This window comes from Corvus moneduloides, unplaced genomic scaffold (assembly GCF_009650955.1).
Source record: "Corvus moneduloides isolate bCorMon1 unplaced genomic scaffold, bCorMon1.pri scaffold_111_arrow_ctg1, whole genome shotgun sequence".
NCBI lineage: Eukaryota > Metazoa > Chordata > Aves > Passeriformes > Corvidae > Corvus > Corvus moneduloides.
In genome coordinates this window covers 5845-22718 of record NW_022436878.1, presented here as the reverse complement: position 1 = coordinate 22718, position 16874 = coordinate 5845, and the positions used below count along the sequence as shown (strand labels likewise).

The window sequence follows — 16874 nt, the reverse complement described above, 5'->3', positions numbered from 1 at the left end:
GTGCTGGCAGGGGACTGGGAGGACTGGGAGGGGACTGGGAGCACTGGGAGGGGACTGGGAGTGCTGGGAGGGGGCTGGGAGGGTGCTGGGAGGGGACTGGGAGGGGACTGGGAGCACTGGGAGGGGGCTGGGAGGGTGCTGGCAGGGGACTGGGAGTGCTGGGAGGGGACTGGGAGCACTGGGAGGGCACTGGGAGCACTGGGAGGGGGCTGGGAGGGTGCTGGCAGGGGACTGGGAGGACTGGGAGGGGACTGGGAGGGGACTGGGAGCACTGGGAGGGAGCTGGGAGGGTGCTGGGAAGGGATTGGGAGTGCTGGGAGGGTGCTGGCAGGGGACTGGGAGCACTGGGAGGGGACTGGGAGCACTGGGAGGGGGCTGGGAGGGTGCTGAGAGGGGACTGGTAGTGCTGGGAGGGGACTGGGAGCACTGGGAGGGTGCTGGGAGCACTGGGAGGGGACTGGGAGGGCACTGGGAGGGTGCTGGGAAGGGATTGGGAGTGCGGGGAGGGTACTGGGAGGGCACTGGGATGGTACTGGGAGGGTACTGGGAGGGCACTGGGAGTGCTGAGAGGGGACTGGGATGGTACTGGGAGGGCACTGGGAGTGCTGAGAGGGGACTGGGATGGTACTGGGAGCACTGGGTGGGCGCTGGGAGGGCACTGGGAGCACTGGGAGGGTGCTGGGAGCACTGGGAGGGCACTGGGAGGGCACTGGGAGGGGCTGGGATGGTACTGGGAGGGCACTGGGAGCACTGGGAGGGCACTGGGGGCACTGGGAGCACTGGGATGGCACTGGGATGGTACTGGGAGCACTGGGAGGGCACTGGGATGGCACTGGGATGGTACTGGGAGCACTGGGAGGGCACTGGGAGGTGCCTCGGTGGCACCGGGGTCCCGTCCCCATCCCGCTTTTCCCGGTGGAATTCCCCTTCTTCCCCTTCCCATTCCCGTTTTCCCATTTTTCCTATTTCTCCCATTTCTCCCATTTTTCCCATTTTCCCCATTTTTCCCATTCCCGTTTCTCCATGGGGGTTCCCGCATTTCCCATTTCTCCCATTTCTCCCATTTTCCCATCTTCCCCATTCCCATTCCCCTTTTCCCATGGGAATTCCCATTTCCCCATTCCCATTTTTCCCATTTTCCCATTTCCCCATTTCCCATTCCCTTTTTCCGTTTTTCCCATTTTTCCCATTTTCCCATTTCCCATTTCTCCCATTTCTCCCATTTTCCCATTTTCCCCATTCCCATTCCCCTTTTCCCATGGGAATTCCCATTTCCCATTCCTGTTTTTTCCCATTTCCCATCCCCATTTCCCATCCCCATTCTCATTTCTCCCATTTCCCCATTTCTCCCATTTTCCCATTTTTCCCATTTCTCCCATTTTTCCCATTCCCCTTTTCCCGTGGGAATTCCCATTTCCCATTTCCGTTTTTCCCATTTTTCCCATTTTTCCCATTTTCCTCATTTCTCCCATTTTTCCCATTTTCCCATTTCCCCATTTCCCATTCCCTTTTTCCGTTTTTCCCATTTTTCCCATTTTCCCATTTTTCCCATTTTCCCATTTCCCATTTCTCCCATTTCTCCCATTTCTCCCATTTTCCCATTTTCCCATTTTTCCCATTCCCCTTTTCCCATGGGAATTCCCATTTCCCATTCCTGTTTTTCCCATTTCCCATCCCCATTTCCCATCCCCATTCTCATTTTTCCCATTTTTCCCATTTTTCCCATTTCTCCCATTTTTCCCATTCCCCTTTTCCCGTGGGAATTCCCATTTCCCATTCCCATTTTTCCTGTATTTCCCATTTCCTATTTCCCCATTCCCATTTTTCCCATTTCCCCATTTCCCCATTTCCCATTCCCTTTTTCCGTTTTTCCCATTTTTCCCATTTTCCCATTTCCCATTTCTCCCATTTCTCCCATTTCTCCCATTTTCCCATTTTCCCCATTCCCATTCCCCTTTTCCCATGGGAATTCCCATTTCCCATTCCTGTTTTTCCCATTTCCCATCCCCATTTCCCATCCCCATTCTCATTTCTCCCGTTTTTCCCATTTCTCCCATTTCTCCCATTTTTCCCATTCCCCTTTTCCCGTGGGAATTCCCATTTCCCATTCCCATTTTTCCTGTATTTCCCATTTCCTATTTCCCCATTCCCATTTTTCCCATTTTCCCATTTTCCCATTTCCCATTCCCTTTTTCCGTTTTTCCCATTTTTGCCATTTTCCCATTTTTCCCATTTTCCCATTTCCCATTTCTCCCATTTCTCCCATTTTCCCATTTTTCCCGTTCCCATTCCCCTTTTCCCATGGGAATTCCCATTTCCCATTCCTGTTTTTCCCATTTCCCATCCCCATTTCCCATCCCCATTCTCATTTTTCCCGTTTTTCCCATTTCTCCCATTTCTCCCATTTTTCCCATTTTTCCCATTTCTCCCATTTTTCCCATTCCCCTTTTCCCATGGGAATTCCCATTTCCCATTCCCATTTTTCCTGTATTTCCCATTTCCTATTTCCCCATTCCCATTTTTCCCATTTTCCCATTTCCCCATTTCCCATTCCCTTTTTCCGTTTTTCCCATTTTTCCCATTTTCCCATTTTTCCCATTTTCCCATTTCCCATTTTCCCATTTCCCATTTCTCCCATTTTCCCATTTTTCCTGTTCCCATTCCCCTTTTCCCATGGGAATTCCCATTTCCCATTCCTGTTTTTCCCATTTCCCATCCCCATTTCCCATCCCCATTCTCATTTTTCCTATTTCCCCATTTTTCCAATTTCTCCCATTTTTCCCATTTTTCCCATTTTTCCCATTTTTCCCATTCCCCAATTCCCATTCCCATTTTTCCCATTTCCCCATTCCTGTTTTTCCCATGTCTCCCATTTCCCTTTTCCCACAGGAATTCCCATTTCCCCATTCCCATTTCCCCCATTTTCCCATCCCCACTCCCATTTCCCCATTCCCATTCTCATTTTTGCCATTTCCCATTTCCTATTTCCCCATTCCCGTTTTTCCCATTTTCCCATTTTTCCCATTTCCCATTCCCCTTTTTCCCATTCCCATTGTCATTTTCCCCATTTTCCCATTTCTCCCATTTTTCCCATTTCCCATTCCCCTTTTCGCATTCCCATTCCCATTTTTCCTATTTCCCCCATTTCTCCCATTTTCCCATTTTTCCCATTTTTCCCATTTCCCATTTCTCCCATTTTTCCATTTTCCCATTTCTCCCATCTTCCCCATTCCCATTCCCCTTTTCCCATGGGAATTCCCATTTCCCATTCCTGTTTTTCCCATTTCCCATCCCCATTTCCCATCCCCATTCTCATTTCTCCCATTTCCCCATTTTTCCCATTTTCCCATTTTTCCCATTTCTCCCATTTTTCCCATTCCCCTTTTCCCGTGGGAATTCCCATTTCCCATTTCCGTTTTTCCCATTTTTCCCATTTTTCCCATTTTCCTCATTTCTCCCATTTTTCCCATTTCCCCATTTCCCATTCCCTTTTTCCGTTTTTCCCATTTTTCCCATTTTCCCATTTTTCCCATTTTCCCATTTCCCATTTCTCCCATTTCTCCCATTTTCCCATTTTCCCCATTCCCATTCCCCTTTTCCCATGGGAATTCCCATTTCTCATTCCTGTTTTTCCCATTTCCCATCCCCATTTCCCATCCCCATTCTCATTTCTCCCATTTCTCCCATTTCTCCCATTTTCCCATTTTTCCCATTCCCATTCCCCAATTCCCATTCCCATTTTTCCCATTCCCATTCCCCAATTCCCATTCCCATTTTTCCCATTTCCCCATTCCCGTTTTTCCCATGTCTCCCATTTCCCTTTTCCCACAGGAATTCCCATTTCCCCATTCCCATTTCTCCCATTTTTCCCGTTTTTCCCATTTTTCCCATTTCTCCCATGTTTCCCATTTTTCCCGTTCCCATTCCTCTTTTCCCATGGGAATTCCCATTCCCGTTTTTCCCATTCCCATTCCCCCATTCCCCATTTTTCCCGTTTCCCATTTCCCATTCCCATTCTACCTTTTCCCATTCCCATTTTTCCCATTTTTCCCATTCCCCTCTCCCCCTTCCCCACGGGAATTCCCATTTCCCATTCCTATTCCCATTTTTCCCATTTTTCCCATCCCCATTCCCATTTCCCATTCCCATTTCCCCATTCCCATTCTCATTTTTCCCATTTTTCCCATTTTCCCCATTCCCATTTTTCCCATTTTTTCCATTTCTCCCATTTCTCCCATGTTTTCCATTTTTTCCATTTTTCCCATTTTTCCCATTTTTCCCATTTTTCCCATTTTCCTCATTTCTCCCATTTCCCATTTTTCCCATTTTTGCCATTCCCCATTCCCATTCCCCCATTCTCATTTTTCCCATTTTCCCCATTTCTCCCATTTTTCCCATTCCCATTCCCCTTTTCCCATGGCAATTCCCATTTCCCATTCCCATTTTTCCCATTTTTCCCATTCCCGTTTTCCCATGGGGGTTCCCACATTTCCCATTCCCATTTTTCCCATTTTTCCCATTTTTCCCATTTTTCCCATTCCCGTTTCTCCATGGAAATCCCCATTTCCCCTTTCCCGTTTTTCCTGTGTCTCCCATTCCCCTTCCCATTTTTCCTATTCCCATTTTCCCATGGGAACTCCTGCATTCCCCATTCCCCTTTTTCCATGGAAATTCCCATTTTCCCTCTCCCGTTTCTCCATGGAAATTCCCATTCCCATTTTCCCATGGGAATTCCCATTCCCGGTTTCCCATTTTTCCATTTCCCACTCCCAATTTCCCCACTCTCATTTTCTCATGGCAATTCCCAATTCCTCTTTTTCCATGGCAATTCCCATTTCCCCGTTCCCGATTTTCCACAGGAATTCCCATTCCCCATTTTTCCATTTCCCATTCCCATTTTTTCACGGAAATCCCCATCCGCACTCCCGTTTTTCCACGGGAATTCCCGCGTTTCCCATTCCCATGTTTCCCATGTTTCCTGGTTTTCCCATTTTTCCCGTTCCCATTTTTCCCGTTCCCATTTCCCATTCCCATTTTTCCCATTTTTCCCATTTTTCCCATCCCCCTCTCCCCCTTCCCCACGGGAATTCCCATTCCCCCATTTCCCATTCCCGTTTTTCCCATTTTCCTCATTTCTCCCATTTCCCATTTCTCCCATTTTTCCCATTTTCCCATTTCTCCCATTTCTCCCATTTTTCCCATTCCCCTTTTCACATTCCCATTTTCCCATTTTTCCTATTTCCCATTTCTCCCATTTCCCATTTTCCCATTTTTCCCATTTCTCCCATTTCTCCCATTTTTCCCATTTTTCCCATTTCTCCCATTTCTCCCATTTCTCCCATTTTTCCCATTCCCCTTTTCACATTCCCATTTTCCCATTTTTCCTATTTCCCATTTCTCCCATTTCCCATTTTCCCATTTTTCCCATTTTCCCATTTCTCCCATTTCTCCCATTTTTCCCATTTTTCCCATTTCTCCCATTTTTCCCATTTCTCCCATTTTTCCCATTCCCCTTTTCCCGTGGGAATTCCCATTTCCCATTCCCATTTTTCCTGTATTTCCCATTTCCTATTTCCCCATTCCCATTTTCCCATTTTCCCATTTCCCCATTTCCCATTCCCTTTTTCCGTTTTTCCCATTTTTCCCATTTTCCCATTTTTCCCATTTTCCCATTTCCCATTTCCCATTTCTCCCATTTCTCCCATTTTCCCATTTTCCCCATTCCCATTCCCCTTTTCCCATGGGAATTCCCATTTCCCATTCCTGTTTTTCCCATTTCCCATCCCCATTTCCCATCCCCATTCTCATTTTTCCCATTTTCCCATTTCTCCCATTTCTCCCATTTTTCCCATTTCTCCCATTTTTCCCATTCCCCTTTTCCCGTGGGAATTCCCATTTCCCATTTCCGTTTTTCCCATTTTTCCCATTTTTCCCATTTTCCCATTTCCCCATTTCCCATTCCCTTTTTCCGTTTTTCCCATTTTTCCCATTTTTCCCATTTTCCTCATTTCTCCCATTTTTCCCATTTTCCCATTTCCCCATTTCCCATTCCCTTTTTCCGTTTTTCCCATTTTTCCCATTTTCCCATTTTTCCCATTTTCCCATTTCCCATTTCTCCCATTTCTCCCATTTTCCCATCTTCCCCATTCCCATTCCCCTTTTCCCATGGGAATTCCCATTTCCCATTCCTGTTTTTCCCATTTCCCATCCCCATTTCCCATCCCCATTCTCATTTCTCCCATTTCCCCATTTCTCCCATTTTCCCATTTTTCCCATTTCTCCCATTTTTCCCATTCCCCTTTTCCCGTGGGAATTCCCATTTCCCATTTCCGTTTTTCCCATTTTTCCCATTTTTCCCATTTTCCCATTTCCCCATTTCCCATTCCCTTTTTCCGTTTTTCCCATTTTTCCCATTTTCCCATTTTTCCCATTTTCCCATTTCCCATTTCTCCCATTTCTCCCATTTCTCCCATTTTCCCATTTTCCCATTTTTCCCATTCCCCTTTTCCCATGGGAATTCCCGTTTCCCATTCCTGTTTTTCCCATTTCCCATCCCCATTTCCCATCCCCATTTCCCATCCCCATTCTCATTTCTCCCATTTTTCCCATTTCCCCATTCCCGTTTTTCCCATGTCTCCCATTTCCCTTTTCCCACAGGAATTCCCATTTCCCCATTCCCATTTCTCCCATTTTTCCCGTTTTTCCCATTTTTCCCATTTCTCCCATGTTTCCCATTTTTCCCGTTCCCATTCCTCTTTTCCCATGGGAATTCCCATTCCCGTTTTTCCCATTCCCATTCCCCCATTCCCCATTTTTCCCGTTTCCCATTTCCCATTCCCATTCTACCTTTTCCCATTCCCATTTTTCCCATTTTTCCCATTCCCCTCTCCCCCTTCCCCACGGGAATTCCCATTTCCCATTCCTATTCCCATTTTTCCCATTTTTCCCATCCCCATTCCCATTTCCCATTCCCATTTCCCCATTCCCATTCTCATTTTTCCCATTTTTCCCATTTTCCCCATTCCCTTTTTTCCCATTTCTCCCATTTCTTCCATTTTTCCCATGTTTTCCATTTTTCCCATTTTTTCCATTTTTCCCATTTTTCCCATTTTTCCCATTTTCCTCATTTCTCCCATTTCCCATTTTTCCCATTTTCCCCATTCCCTTTTTTCCCATTTTTCCCATTTCTCCCATTTCTCCCATGTTTTCCATTTTTCCCATTTTTTCCATTTTTCCCATTTTTCCCATTTTTCCCATTTTCCTCATTTCTCCCATTTCCCATTTTTCCCATTTTCCCCATTCCCCATTCCCATTCCCCCATTCTCATTTTTCCCATTTTTCCATTTTTCCCATTTTTCCCATTTTTCCCATTCCCGTTTTCCCATGGGGGTTCCCACATTTCCCATTCCCATTTTTCCCATTTTTCCCATTTTTCCCATTCCCGTTTCTCCATGGAAATCCCCATTTCCCCTTTCCCGTTTTTCCTGTGTCTCCCATTCCCCTTCCCATTTTTCCTATTCCCATTTTCCCATGGGAACTCCTGCATTCCCCATTCCCCTTTTTCCATGGAAATTCCCATTTTCCCTCTCCCGTTTCTCCATGGAAATTCCCATTCCCATTTTCCCATGGGAATTCCCATTCCCGGTTTCCCATTTTTCCATTTCCCACTCCCAATTTCCCCACTCTCATTTTCTCATGGCAATTCCCAATTCCTCTTTTTCCATGGCAATTCCCATTTCCCCGTTCCCGATTTTCCACAGGAATTCCCATTCCCCATTTTTCCATTTCCCATTCCCATTTTTTCACGGAAATCCCCATCCGCACTCCCGTTTTTCCACGGGAATTCCCGCGTTTCCCATTCCCATGTTTCCCATGTTTCCTGGTTTTCCCATTTTTCCCGTTCCCATTTCCCATTCCCATTTTTCCCATTTTTCCCATTTTTCCCATTTTTCCCATCCCCCTCTCCCCCTTCCCCACGGGAATTCCCATTCCCCCATTTCCCATTCCCGTTTTTCCCATTTTCCTCATTTCTCCCATTTCCCATTTCTCCCATTTCTCCCATTTCTCCCATTTTTCCCATTTTTCCCATTTCTCCCATTTTTCCCATTTCCCATTCCCCTTTTCACATTCCCATTTTCCCATTTTTCCTATTTCCCATTTCTCCCATTTCTCCCATTTCCCCCATTTTTCCCATTTTTCGCATTCCCATTTCCCATTCCCATTTTTCCTGTATTTCCCATTTTCCCATTTCCTATTTCCCCATTCCCATTTTCCCATTTTTCCCATTTTTCCCATTTTCCATTCCCCTTTTCCCATTCCCATTGTCATTTTCCCCATTTTCCCGTTTTTCCCGTTTTTCCCATTTCTCCCATTTTTCCCATTTTTCCCATTTCTCCCATTTTTCCCATTTCCCATTCCCATTTTTCCTGTATTTCCCATTCCCGTTTTTCCCATTTTCCTCATTTCTCCCATTTCCCATTTCTCCCATTTCTCCCATTTCTCCCATTTTTCCCATTTTTCCCATTTTCCATTCCCCTTTTCCCATTCCCATTGTCATTTTCACCATTTTCCCGTTTTTCCCATTTCTCCCATTTCTCCCATTTTTCCCATTTTTCCCATTTCTCCCATTTTTCCCATTCCCCTTTTCCCGTGGGAATTCCCATTTCCCATTCCCATTTTTCCTGTATTTCCCATTTCCCCATTTCCCATTCCCTTTTTCCGTTTTTCCCATTTCTCCCATTTTCCCATTTTTCCCATTTTCCCATTTCCCATTTCTCCCATTTTCCCATTTTCCCATTTTTCCTGTTCCCATTCCCCTTTTCCCATGGGAATTCCCATTTCCCATTCCTGTTTTTCCCATTTCCCATCCCCATTCTCATTTTTCCCATTTCCCCATTTTTCCAATTTCTCCCATTTTTCCCATTTTTCCCATTTTTCCCATTTTTCCCATTCCCCAATTCCCATTCCCATTTTTCCCATTTCCCCATTCCCGTTTTTCCCATGTCTCCCATTTCCCTTTTCCCACAGGAATTCCCATTTCCCCATTCCCATTTCTCCCATTTTCCCATCCCCACTCCCATTTCCCCATTCCCATTCTCATTTTTGCCATTTCCCATTTCCTATTTCCCCATTCCCATTTTTCCCATTTTCCCATTTTTCCCATTTCCCATTCCCCTTTTCGCATTCCCATTGTCATTTTCCCCATTTCCCTTTTCTCCCATTTCTCCCATTTTCCCATTTCCCATTTCTCCATTTCTCCCATTTTTCCCATTTTTCCCATTTCCCATTTCTCCCATTTTCCCATTTCTCCCATTTTTCCCATTTCCCCATTCCCTTTTTTCCCATGTCTCCCATTTCCCTTTTCCCACAGGAATTCCCATTTCCCCATTCCCATTTCTCCCATTTTTCCTGTTTTTCCCATTTCCCATTCCTGTTTCCCCTTTTTTCCCATTTTTCCCATTTTTCTCATTTTTCCCGTTTTTCCCGTTCCCATTTCTCCCATTTTTCCCATTCCCATTCCCCTTTTCCCATGGGAATTCCCATTTCCCATTCCCGTTTTCCCCATTTCCCATCCCCATTCTCATTTTCCCCATTTTTCCCATTTTTCCCATTCCCATTTCCCATTTCCCATTTCCCCATTCCCATTCCCATTTTTCCCATTTCCCCATTCCCGTTTTTCCCATGTCTCCTATTTCCCTTTTCCCACAGGAATTCCCATTTCCCATTCCCATTTTTCCCATTTCCCATTTCCATTTCCCATTTCTCCCATTTTCCCATTTCTCAGATTTTTCCCATTTTTCCCATTTTTCCCATTTTCCCATCTCCACTCCCATTTCCCCATTTCCCATTCCCTTTTTCCGTTTCTCCCATTTTCCTCATTTCTTCCATTTCCCATTTTCCCCATTTTCCCCATTTTTCCCATTCCCCATTCCCATTTTTCCCATTCCCCATTCCCATTCCCATTTTCCCATTTTTCCCATTTTTCCTATTTCCCATTTCTCCCATTTTCCCCATTTCCCCATTTTCCCCATTCCCCATTCCCATTTTTCCCATTCCCCATTCCCATTCTCATTATTCCCATTTTCCCCATTTTCCCATTTCCCCATTTCCCCATTTTTCCCATTTTCCCCTTGTTTCCCCCCAGATCTACGCCGTTCCCGAGTGGCGCCGGGTGTTCCTGGTGAAGAATTTCTCGGTGGGCCAGCGCGTGCTGGTGGATTCGTCCTTCGGGCAGCCGCCGGCGGAGCCGCGCAAGGACGAGCGCGGCGAGCGCGAGCAGCCGCCGGTGCGGGAGCTGCTGCTGGCGGGGCTGGGCCGGCGCCAGAGCCGCCCGCTGCTGCTGGTGAGGGTCAAACTGGGAGCACTGGGATGGACTGGGAGCGCTGGGAGTGGGGCTGGGCCGGCGCCAGAGCCGCCCGCTGCTGCTGGTGAGGGTCAAACTGGGAGCACTGGGATGGACTGGGAGCGCTGGGAGTGGGGCTGGGCCGGCGTCAGAGCCGCCCGCTGCTGCTGGTGAGGGCCAAACTGGGAGCACTGGGATGGACTGGGAGCAGTGGGAGTGGGGCTGGGCCGGCGCCAGAGCCGCCCGCTGCTGCTGGTGAGGGTTAAACTGGGAGCACTGGGATGGACTGGGAGCGCTGGGAGTGGGGCTGGGCCGGCGCCAGAGCCGCCCGCTGCTGCTGGTGAGGGCCAAACTGGGAGCACTGGGATGGACTGGGAGCGCTGGGAGTGGGGCTGGGCCGGCGCCAGAGCCGCCCGCTGCTGCTGGTGAGGGCCAAACTGGGAGCACTGGGATGGACTGGGAGCGCTGGGAGTGGGGCTGGGCCGGCGCCAGAGCCGCCCGCTGCTGCTGGTGAGGGTCAAACTGGGAGCACTGGGATGGACTGGGAGCGCTGGGAGTGGGGCTGGGCCGGCGTCAGAGCCGCCCGCTGCTGCTGGTGAGAGTCAAACTGGGAGCACTGGGATGGACTGGGAGCGCTGGGAGTGGGGCTGGGCCGGCGTCAGAGCCGCCCGCTGCTGCTGGTGAGGGCCAAACTGGGAGCACTGGGATGGACTGGGAGCAGTGGGAGTGGGGCTGGGCCGGCGCCAGAGCCGCCCGCTGCTGCTGGTGAGGGTTAAACTGGGAGCACTGGGATGGACTGGGAGCGCTGGGAGTGGGGCTGGGCCGGCGCCAGAGCCGCCCGCTGCTGCTGGTGAGAGCCAAACTGGGAGCACTGGGATGGACTGGGAGCAGTGGGAGCGGGGCTGGGCCGGCGCCAGAGCCGCCCGCTGCTGCTGGTGAGGGTCAAACTGGGAGCACTGGGATGGACGGGGAGCGCTGGGAGTGGGGCTGGGCCGGCGCCAGAGCCGCCCGCTGCTGCTGGTGAGGGCCAAACTGGGAGCACTGGGATGGACTGGGAGCGCTGGAAGTGGGGCTGGGCGGGCGCCAGAGCCGCCCGCTGCTGCTGGTGAGGGTCAAACTGGGAGCACTGGGATGGACTGGGAGCACTGGGAGTGGGGCTGGGCCGGCGTCAGAGCCGCCCGCTGCTGCTGGTGAGAGCCAAACTGGGAGCACTGGGATGGACTGGGAGCGCTGGGAGCGGGGCTGGGCCGGCGTCAGAGCCGCCCGATGCTGGTGGTGAGAGTTAAACTGGGAGCACTGGGATGGACTGGGAGCGCTGAGAGTGGGGCTGGGCCGGCGTCAGAGCCGCCCGCTGCTGCTGGTGAGAGCCAAACTGGGAGCACTGGGATGGACTGGGAGCGCTGGGAGTGGGGCTGGGCCGGCGTCAGAGCCGCCCGATGCTGGTGGTGAGGGTCAAACTGGGAGCACTGGGATGGACTGGGAGCACTGGGAGTGGGGCTGGGCCGGCGCCAGAGCCGCCCGCTGCTGCTGGTGAGGGTCAAACTGGGAGCACTGGGATGGACTGGGAGCGCTGGGAGTGGGGCTGGGCCGGCGCCAGAGCCGCCCGCTGCTGCTGGTGAGAGTTAAACTGGGAGCACTGGGATGGACTGGGAGCGCTGGGAGTGGGGCTGGGCCGGCGCCAGAGCCGCCCGCTGCTGCTGGTGAGGGTCAAACTGGGAGCACTGGGATGGACTGGGAGCGCTGGCAGTGGGGCTGGGCTGGCGCCAGAGCCGCCCGCTGCTGCTGGTGAGAGTCAAACTGGGAGCACTGGGATGGACTGGGAGCGCTGGGAGTCGGGCTGGGCCGGCGCCAGAGCCGCCCGCTGCTGCTGGTGAGGGTCAAACTGGGAGCACTGGGATGGACTGGGAGCACTGGGAGTGGGGCTGGGCGGGCGCCAGAGCCGCCCGCTGCTGCTGGTGAGGGTCAAACTGGGAGCACTGGGATGGACTGGGAGCGCTGGGAGTGGGGCTGGGCCGGCGCCAGAGCCGCCCGCTGCTGCTGGTGAGGGTCAAACTGGGAGCACTGGGATGGACGGGGAGCGCTGGGAGTGGGGCTGGGCCGGCGCCAGAGCCGCCCGCTGCTGCTGGTGAGGGCCAAACTGGGAGCACTGGGATGGACTGGGAGCGCTGGAAGTGGGGCTGGGCCGGCGTCAGAGCCGCCCGCTGCTGCTGGTGAGGGTCAAACTGGGAGCACTGGGATGGACTGGGAGCAGTGGGATGGACTGGGAGCGCTGGGACGGGGGCTGGGCCGGCGCCAGAGCCGCCCGCTGCTGCTGGTGAGAGCCAAACTGGGAGCACTGGGATGGACTGGGAGCGCTGGGAGTGGGGCTGGGCCGGCGTCAGAGCCGCCCGATGCTGGTGGTGAGGGTCAAACTGGGAGCACTGGGATGGACTGGGAGCACTGGGAGTGGGGCTGGGCCGGCGCCAGAGCCGCCCGCTGCTGCTGGTGAGGGTCAAACTGGGAGCACTGGGATGGACTGGGAGCGCTGGGAGTGGGGCTGGGCCGGCGCCAGAGCCGCCCGCTGCTGCTGGTGAGAGTTAAACTGGGAGCACTGGGATGGACTGGGAGCGCTGGGAGTGGGGCTGGGCCGGCGCCAGAGCCGCCCGCTGCTGCTGGTGAGGGTCAAACTGGGAGCACTGGGATGGACTGGGAGCGCTGGCAGTGGGGCTGGGCTGGCGCCAGAGCCGCCCGCTGCTGCTGGTGAGAGTCAAACTGGGAGCACTGGGATGGACTGGGAGCGCTGGGAGTCGGGCTGGGCCGGCGCCAGAGCCGCCCGCTGCTGCTGGTGAGGGTCAAACTGGGAGCACTGGGATGGACTGGGAGCACTGGGAGTGGGGCTGGGCGGGCGCCAGAGCCGCCCGCTGCTGCTGGTGAGGGTCAAACTGGGAGCACTGGGATGGACTGGGAGCGCTGGGAGTGGGGCTGGGCCGGCGCCAGAGCCGCCCGCTGCTGCTGGTGAGGGTCAAACTGGGAGCACTGGGATGGACGGGGAGCGCTGGGAGTGGGGCTGGGCCGGCGCCAGAGCCGCCCGCTGCTGCTGGTGAGGGCCAAACTGGGAGCACTGGGATGGACTGGGAGCGCTGGAAGTGGGGCTGGGCCGGCGCCAGAGCCGCCCGCTGCTGCTGGTGAGGGCCAAACTGGGAGCACTGGGATGGACTGGGAGCAGTGGGAGTGGGGCTGGGCCGGCGCCAGAGCCGCCCGCTGCTGCTGGTGAGGGTTAAACTGGGAGCACTGGGATGGACTGGGAGCACTGGGATGGACTGGGAGCAGTGGGAGTGGGGCTGGGCCGGCGCCAGAGCCGCCCGCTGCTGCTGGTGAGGGTTAAACTGGGAGCACTGGGATGGACTGGGAGCGCTGGGAGTGGGGCTGGGCCGGCGTTAGAGCCGCCCGCTGCTGCTGGTGAGAGTTAAACTGGGAGCACTGGGATGGACTGGGAGCGCTGGGAGTGGGGCTGGGCCGGCGCCAGAGCCGCCCGCTGCTGCTGGTGAGAGCCAAACTGGGAGCACTGGGATGGACTGGGAGCGCTGGGAGTCGGGCTGGGCTCGCGTCAGAGCCGCCCGCTGCTGCTGGTGAGGGTCAAACTGGGAGCACTGGGATGGACTGGGAGCGCTGGGAGTGGGGCTGGGCCGGCGCCAGAGCCGCCCGCTGCTGCTGGTGAGGGTCAAACTGGGAGCACTGGGATGGACTGGGAGCGCTGGGAGTGGGGCTGGGCCGGCGCCAGAGCCGCCCGATGCTGCTGGTGAGAGTTAAACTGGGAGCACTGGGATGGACTGGGAGCGCTGGGAGTCGGGCTGGGCCGGCGCCAGAGCCGCCCGCTGCTGCTGGTGAGAGTTAAACTGGGAGCACTGGGATGAACTGGGAGCACTGGGAGTGGGGCTGGGCCGGCGCCAGAGCCGCCCCCTGCTGCTGGTGAGAGTTAAACTGGGAGCACTGGGATGGACTGGGAGCGCTGGGAGTCGGGCTGGGCTCGCGTCAGAGCCGCCCGCTGCTGCTGGTGAGGGTCAAACTGGGAGCACTGGGATGGACTGGGAGCGCTGGGAGTGGGGCTGGGCCGGCGCCAGAGCCGCCCGCTGCTGCTGGTGAGAGTTAAACTGGGAGCACTGGGATGGACTGGGAGCAGTGGGAGTGGGGCTGGGCCGGCGCCAGAGCCGCCCGCTGCTGCTGGTGAGGGTCAAACTGGGAGCACTGGGATGGACTGGGAGCGCTGGGAGTGGGGCTGGGCCGGCGCCAGAGCCGCCCGCTGCTGCTGGTGAAGGTCAAACTGGGAGCACTGGGATGGACTGGGAGCAGTGGGAGTGGGGCTGGGCCGGTGCCAGAGCCGCCCGCTGCTGCTGGTGAGAGTTAAACTGGGAGCACTGGGATGGACTGGGAGCGCTGGGAGTGGGGCTGGGCCGGCACCAGAGCCGCCCGATGCTGCTGGTGAGAGTTAAACTGGGAGCACTGGGATGGACTGGGAGCGCTGGGAGTGGGGCTGGGCCGGCGCCAGAGCCGCCCGCTGCTGCTGGTGAGAGTCAAACTGGGAGCAGTGGGATGGACTGGGAGCGCTGGGAGTCGGGCTGGGCTCGCGTCAGAGCCGCCCGCTGCTGCTGGTGAGGGTTAAACTGGGAGCACTGGGATGGACTGGGAGCACTGGGAGTGGGGCTGGGCCGGCGCCAGAGCCGCCCGTTGCTGCTGGTGAGGGTCAAACTGGGAGCACTGGGATGGACTGGGAGCGCTGGGAGTCGGGCTGGGCTCGCGTCAGAGCCGCCCGCTGCTGCTGGTGAGGGTTAAACTGGGAGCACTGGGATGGACTGGGAGCGTACTGGTGGATTTTGGGGTGCTGGGCTGGATTTTGGGGCTCCCCGGTGGATTTTGGGGGTTCCCAGGTGGATTTTGGGGTTCCCTGACCCCGTTTTCGGGGTTCCCAGGTGGATTTTGGGGCTCCCAGGTGGATTTTGAGGGTTCCCAGGTGGATTTTGGGGCTCCCCGGTGGATTTTGGGGTGCTGGGCTGGATTTTGGGGTACCCTGACCCCATTTTCGGGGTTCCCAGGTGGATTTTGAGGGTTCCCAGGTGGGTTTTGGGGCTCCCCGGTGGATTTTGGGGGTTCCCACGTGGATTTTGGGGTGCCCTGACCCCGTTTTCGGGGTTCCCAGGTGGATTTTGGGGCTCCCAGGTGGATTTTGAGGGTTCCCAGGTGGATTTTGGGGCTCCCAGGTGGATTTTGGGGTGCTGGGTTGGATTTTGGGGTACCCTGACCCCATTTTCGGGGTTCCCAGGTGGATTTTGAGGGTTCCCAGGTGGATTTTGGGGCTCCCCGGTGGATTTTGGGGGTTCCCAGGTGGATTTTGAGGGTTCCCCGGTGGGTTTTGGGGGTTCCCAGGTGGATTTTGGGGCTCCCCGGTGGATTTTGGGGGTTCCCAGGTGGATTTTGGGGTGCCCTGACCCATTTCCGGGGTTCCCAGGTGGATTTTGGGGGTTCCCAGGTGGATTTTGGGGCTCCCCGGTGGATTTTGGGGTGCTGGGCTGGATTTTGGGGTATCCTGACCCCATTTTCGGGGTTCCCAGGTGGATTTTGAGGGTTCCCTGCTGGGTTTTGGGGTGCCCTGACCCCATTTTCGGGGTTCCCAGGTGGATTTTGGGGGTTCCCAGGTGGATTTTGGGGCTCCCCGGTGGATTTTGAGGGTTCCCAGGTGGATTTTGGGGGTTCCCAGGTGGATTTTGAGGGTTCCCTGGTGGATTTTGGGGTTCCCTGACGCCGTTTTCGGGGTTCTCCGGTGGATTTTGCGGTGCTGGGCTGGATTTTGGGGTGCCCTGACCCATTTTCGGGGCTCCCAGGTGGATTTTGGGGGTTCCCAGGTGGATTTTGGGGCTCCCCGGTGGATTTTGGGGTGCTGGGCTGGATTTTGGGGTGCCCTGACCCATTTTCGGGGCTCCCAGGTGCACGTGGAGCAGGAGCTGCTCCTCTACGAGGGGGTTTGGGGGTTCCCAGGTGGATTTTGGGGCTCCCCGGTGGATTTTGAGGGTTCTCTGGTGGATTTTGGGGTTCCCTGACCCATTTTCGGGGTTCCCAGGTGGATTTTGGGGTTCCCTGACCCCGTTTTCGGGGTTCCCAGGTGGATTTTGGGGGTGCCCTGACCCATTTTCGGGGCTCCCAGGTGCACGTGGAGCAGGAGCTGCTCCTCTACGAGGGGGTTTGGGGGTTCCCAGGTGGATTTTGGGGCTCCCAGGTGGATTTTGGGGTGCTGGGCTGGATTTTGGGGTACCCTGACCCCATTTTCGGGGTTCCCAGGTGGATTTTGAGGGTTCCCAGGTGGATTTTGGGGCTCCCCGGTGGATTTTGGGGGTTCCCAGGTGGATTTTGGGGTGCCCTGACCCCATTTTCGGGGTTCCCAGGTGGATTTTGAGGGTTCCCTGGTGGATTTTGGGGTGCCCTGACCCCGTTTTCGGGGTTCCCAGGTGGATTTTGGGGTGCCCTGACCCATTTTCGGGGTTCCCAGGTGCACGTGGAGCAG

General features: G+C 54.4%; 1 protein-coding gene across 1 annotated transcript in view; it reads left to right on the top strand.

The window, feature by feature from the left end:
- LOC116438775 (cleavage and polyadenylation specificity factor subunit 1-like) overlaps positions 1–16329 on the top strand; it is a gene marked incomplete at its 3' end in the record, with an annotated part of 62997 nt that extends 46668 nt beyond the window's left edge. The window contains exons 18-19 of the mRNA XM_032097777.1: positions 10145–10342; positions 16300–16329. Coding sequence (XP_031953668.1) covers positions 10145–10342; positions 16300–16329 — 228 coding nt within the window. The remainder of the gene's footprint in view (positions 1–10144; positions 10343–16299) is intronic.
- Positions 16330–16874: the final 545 nt, after the last annotated feature.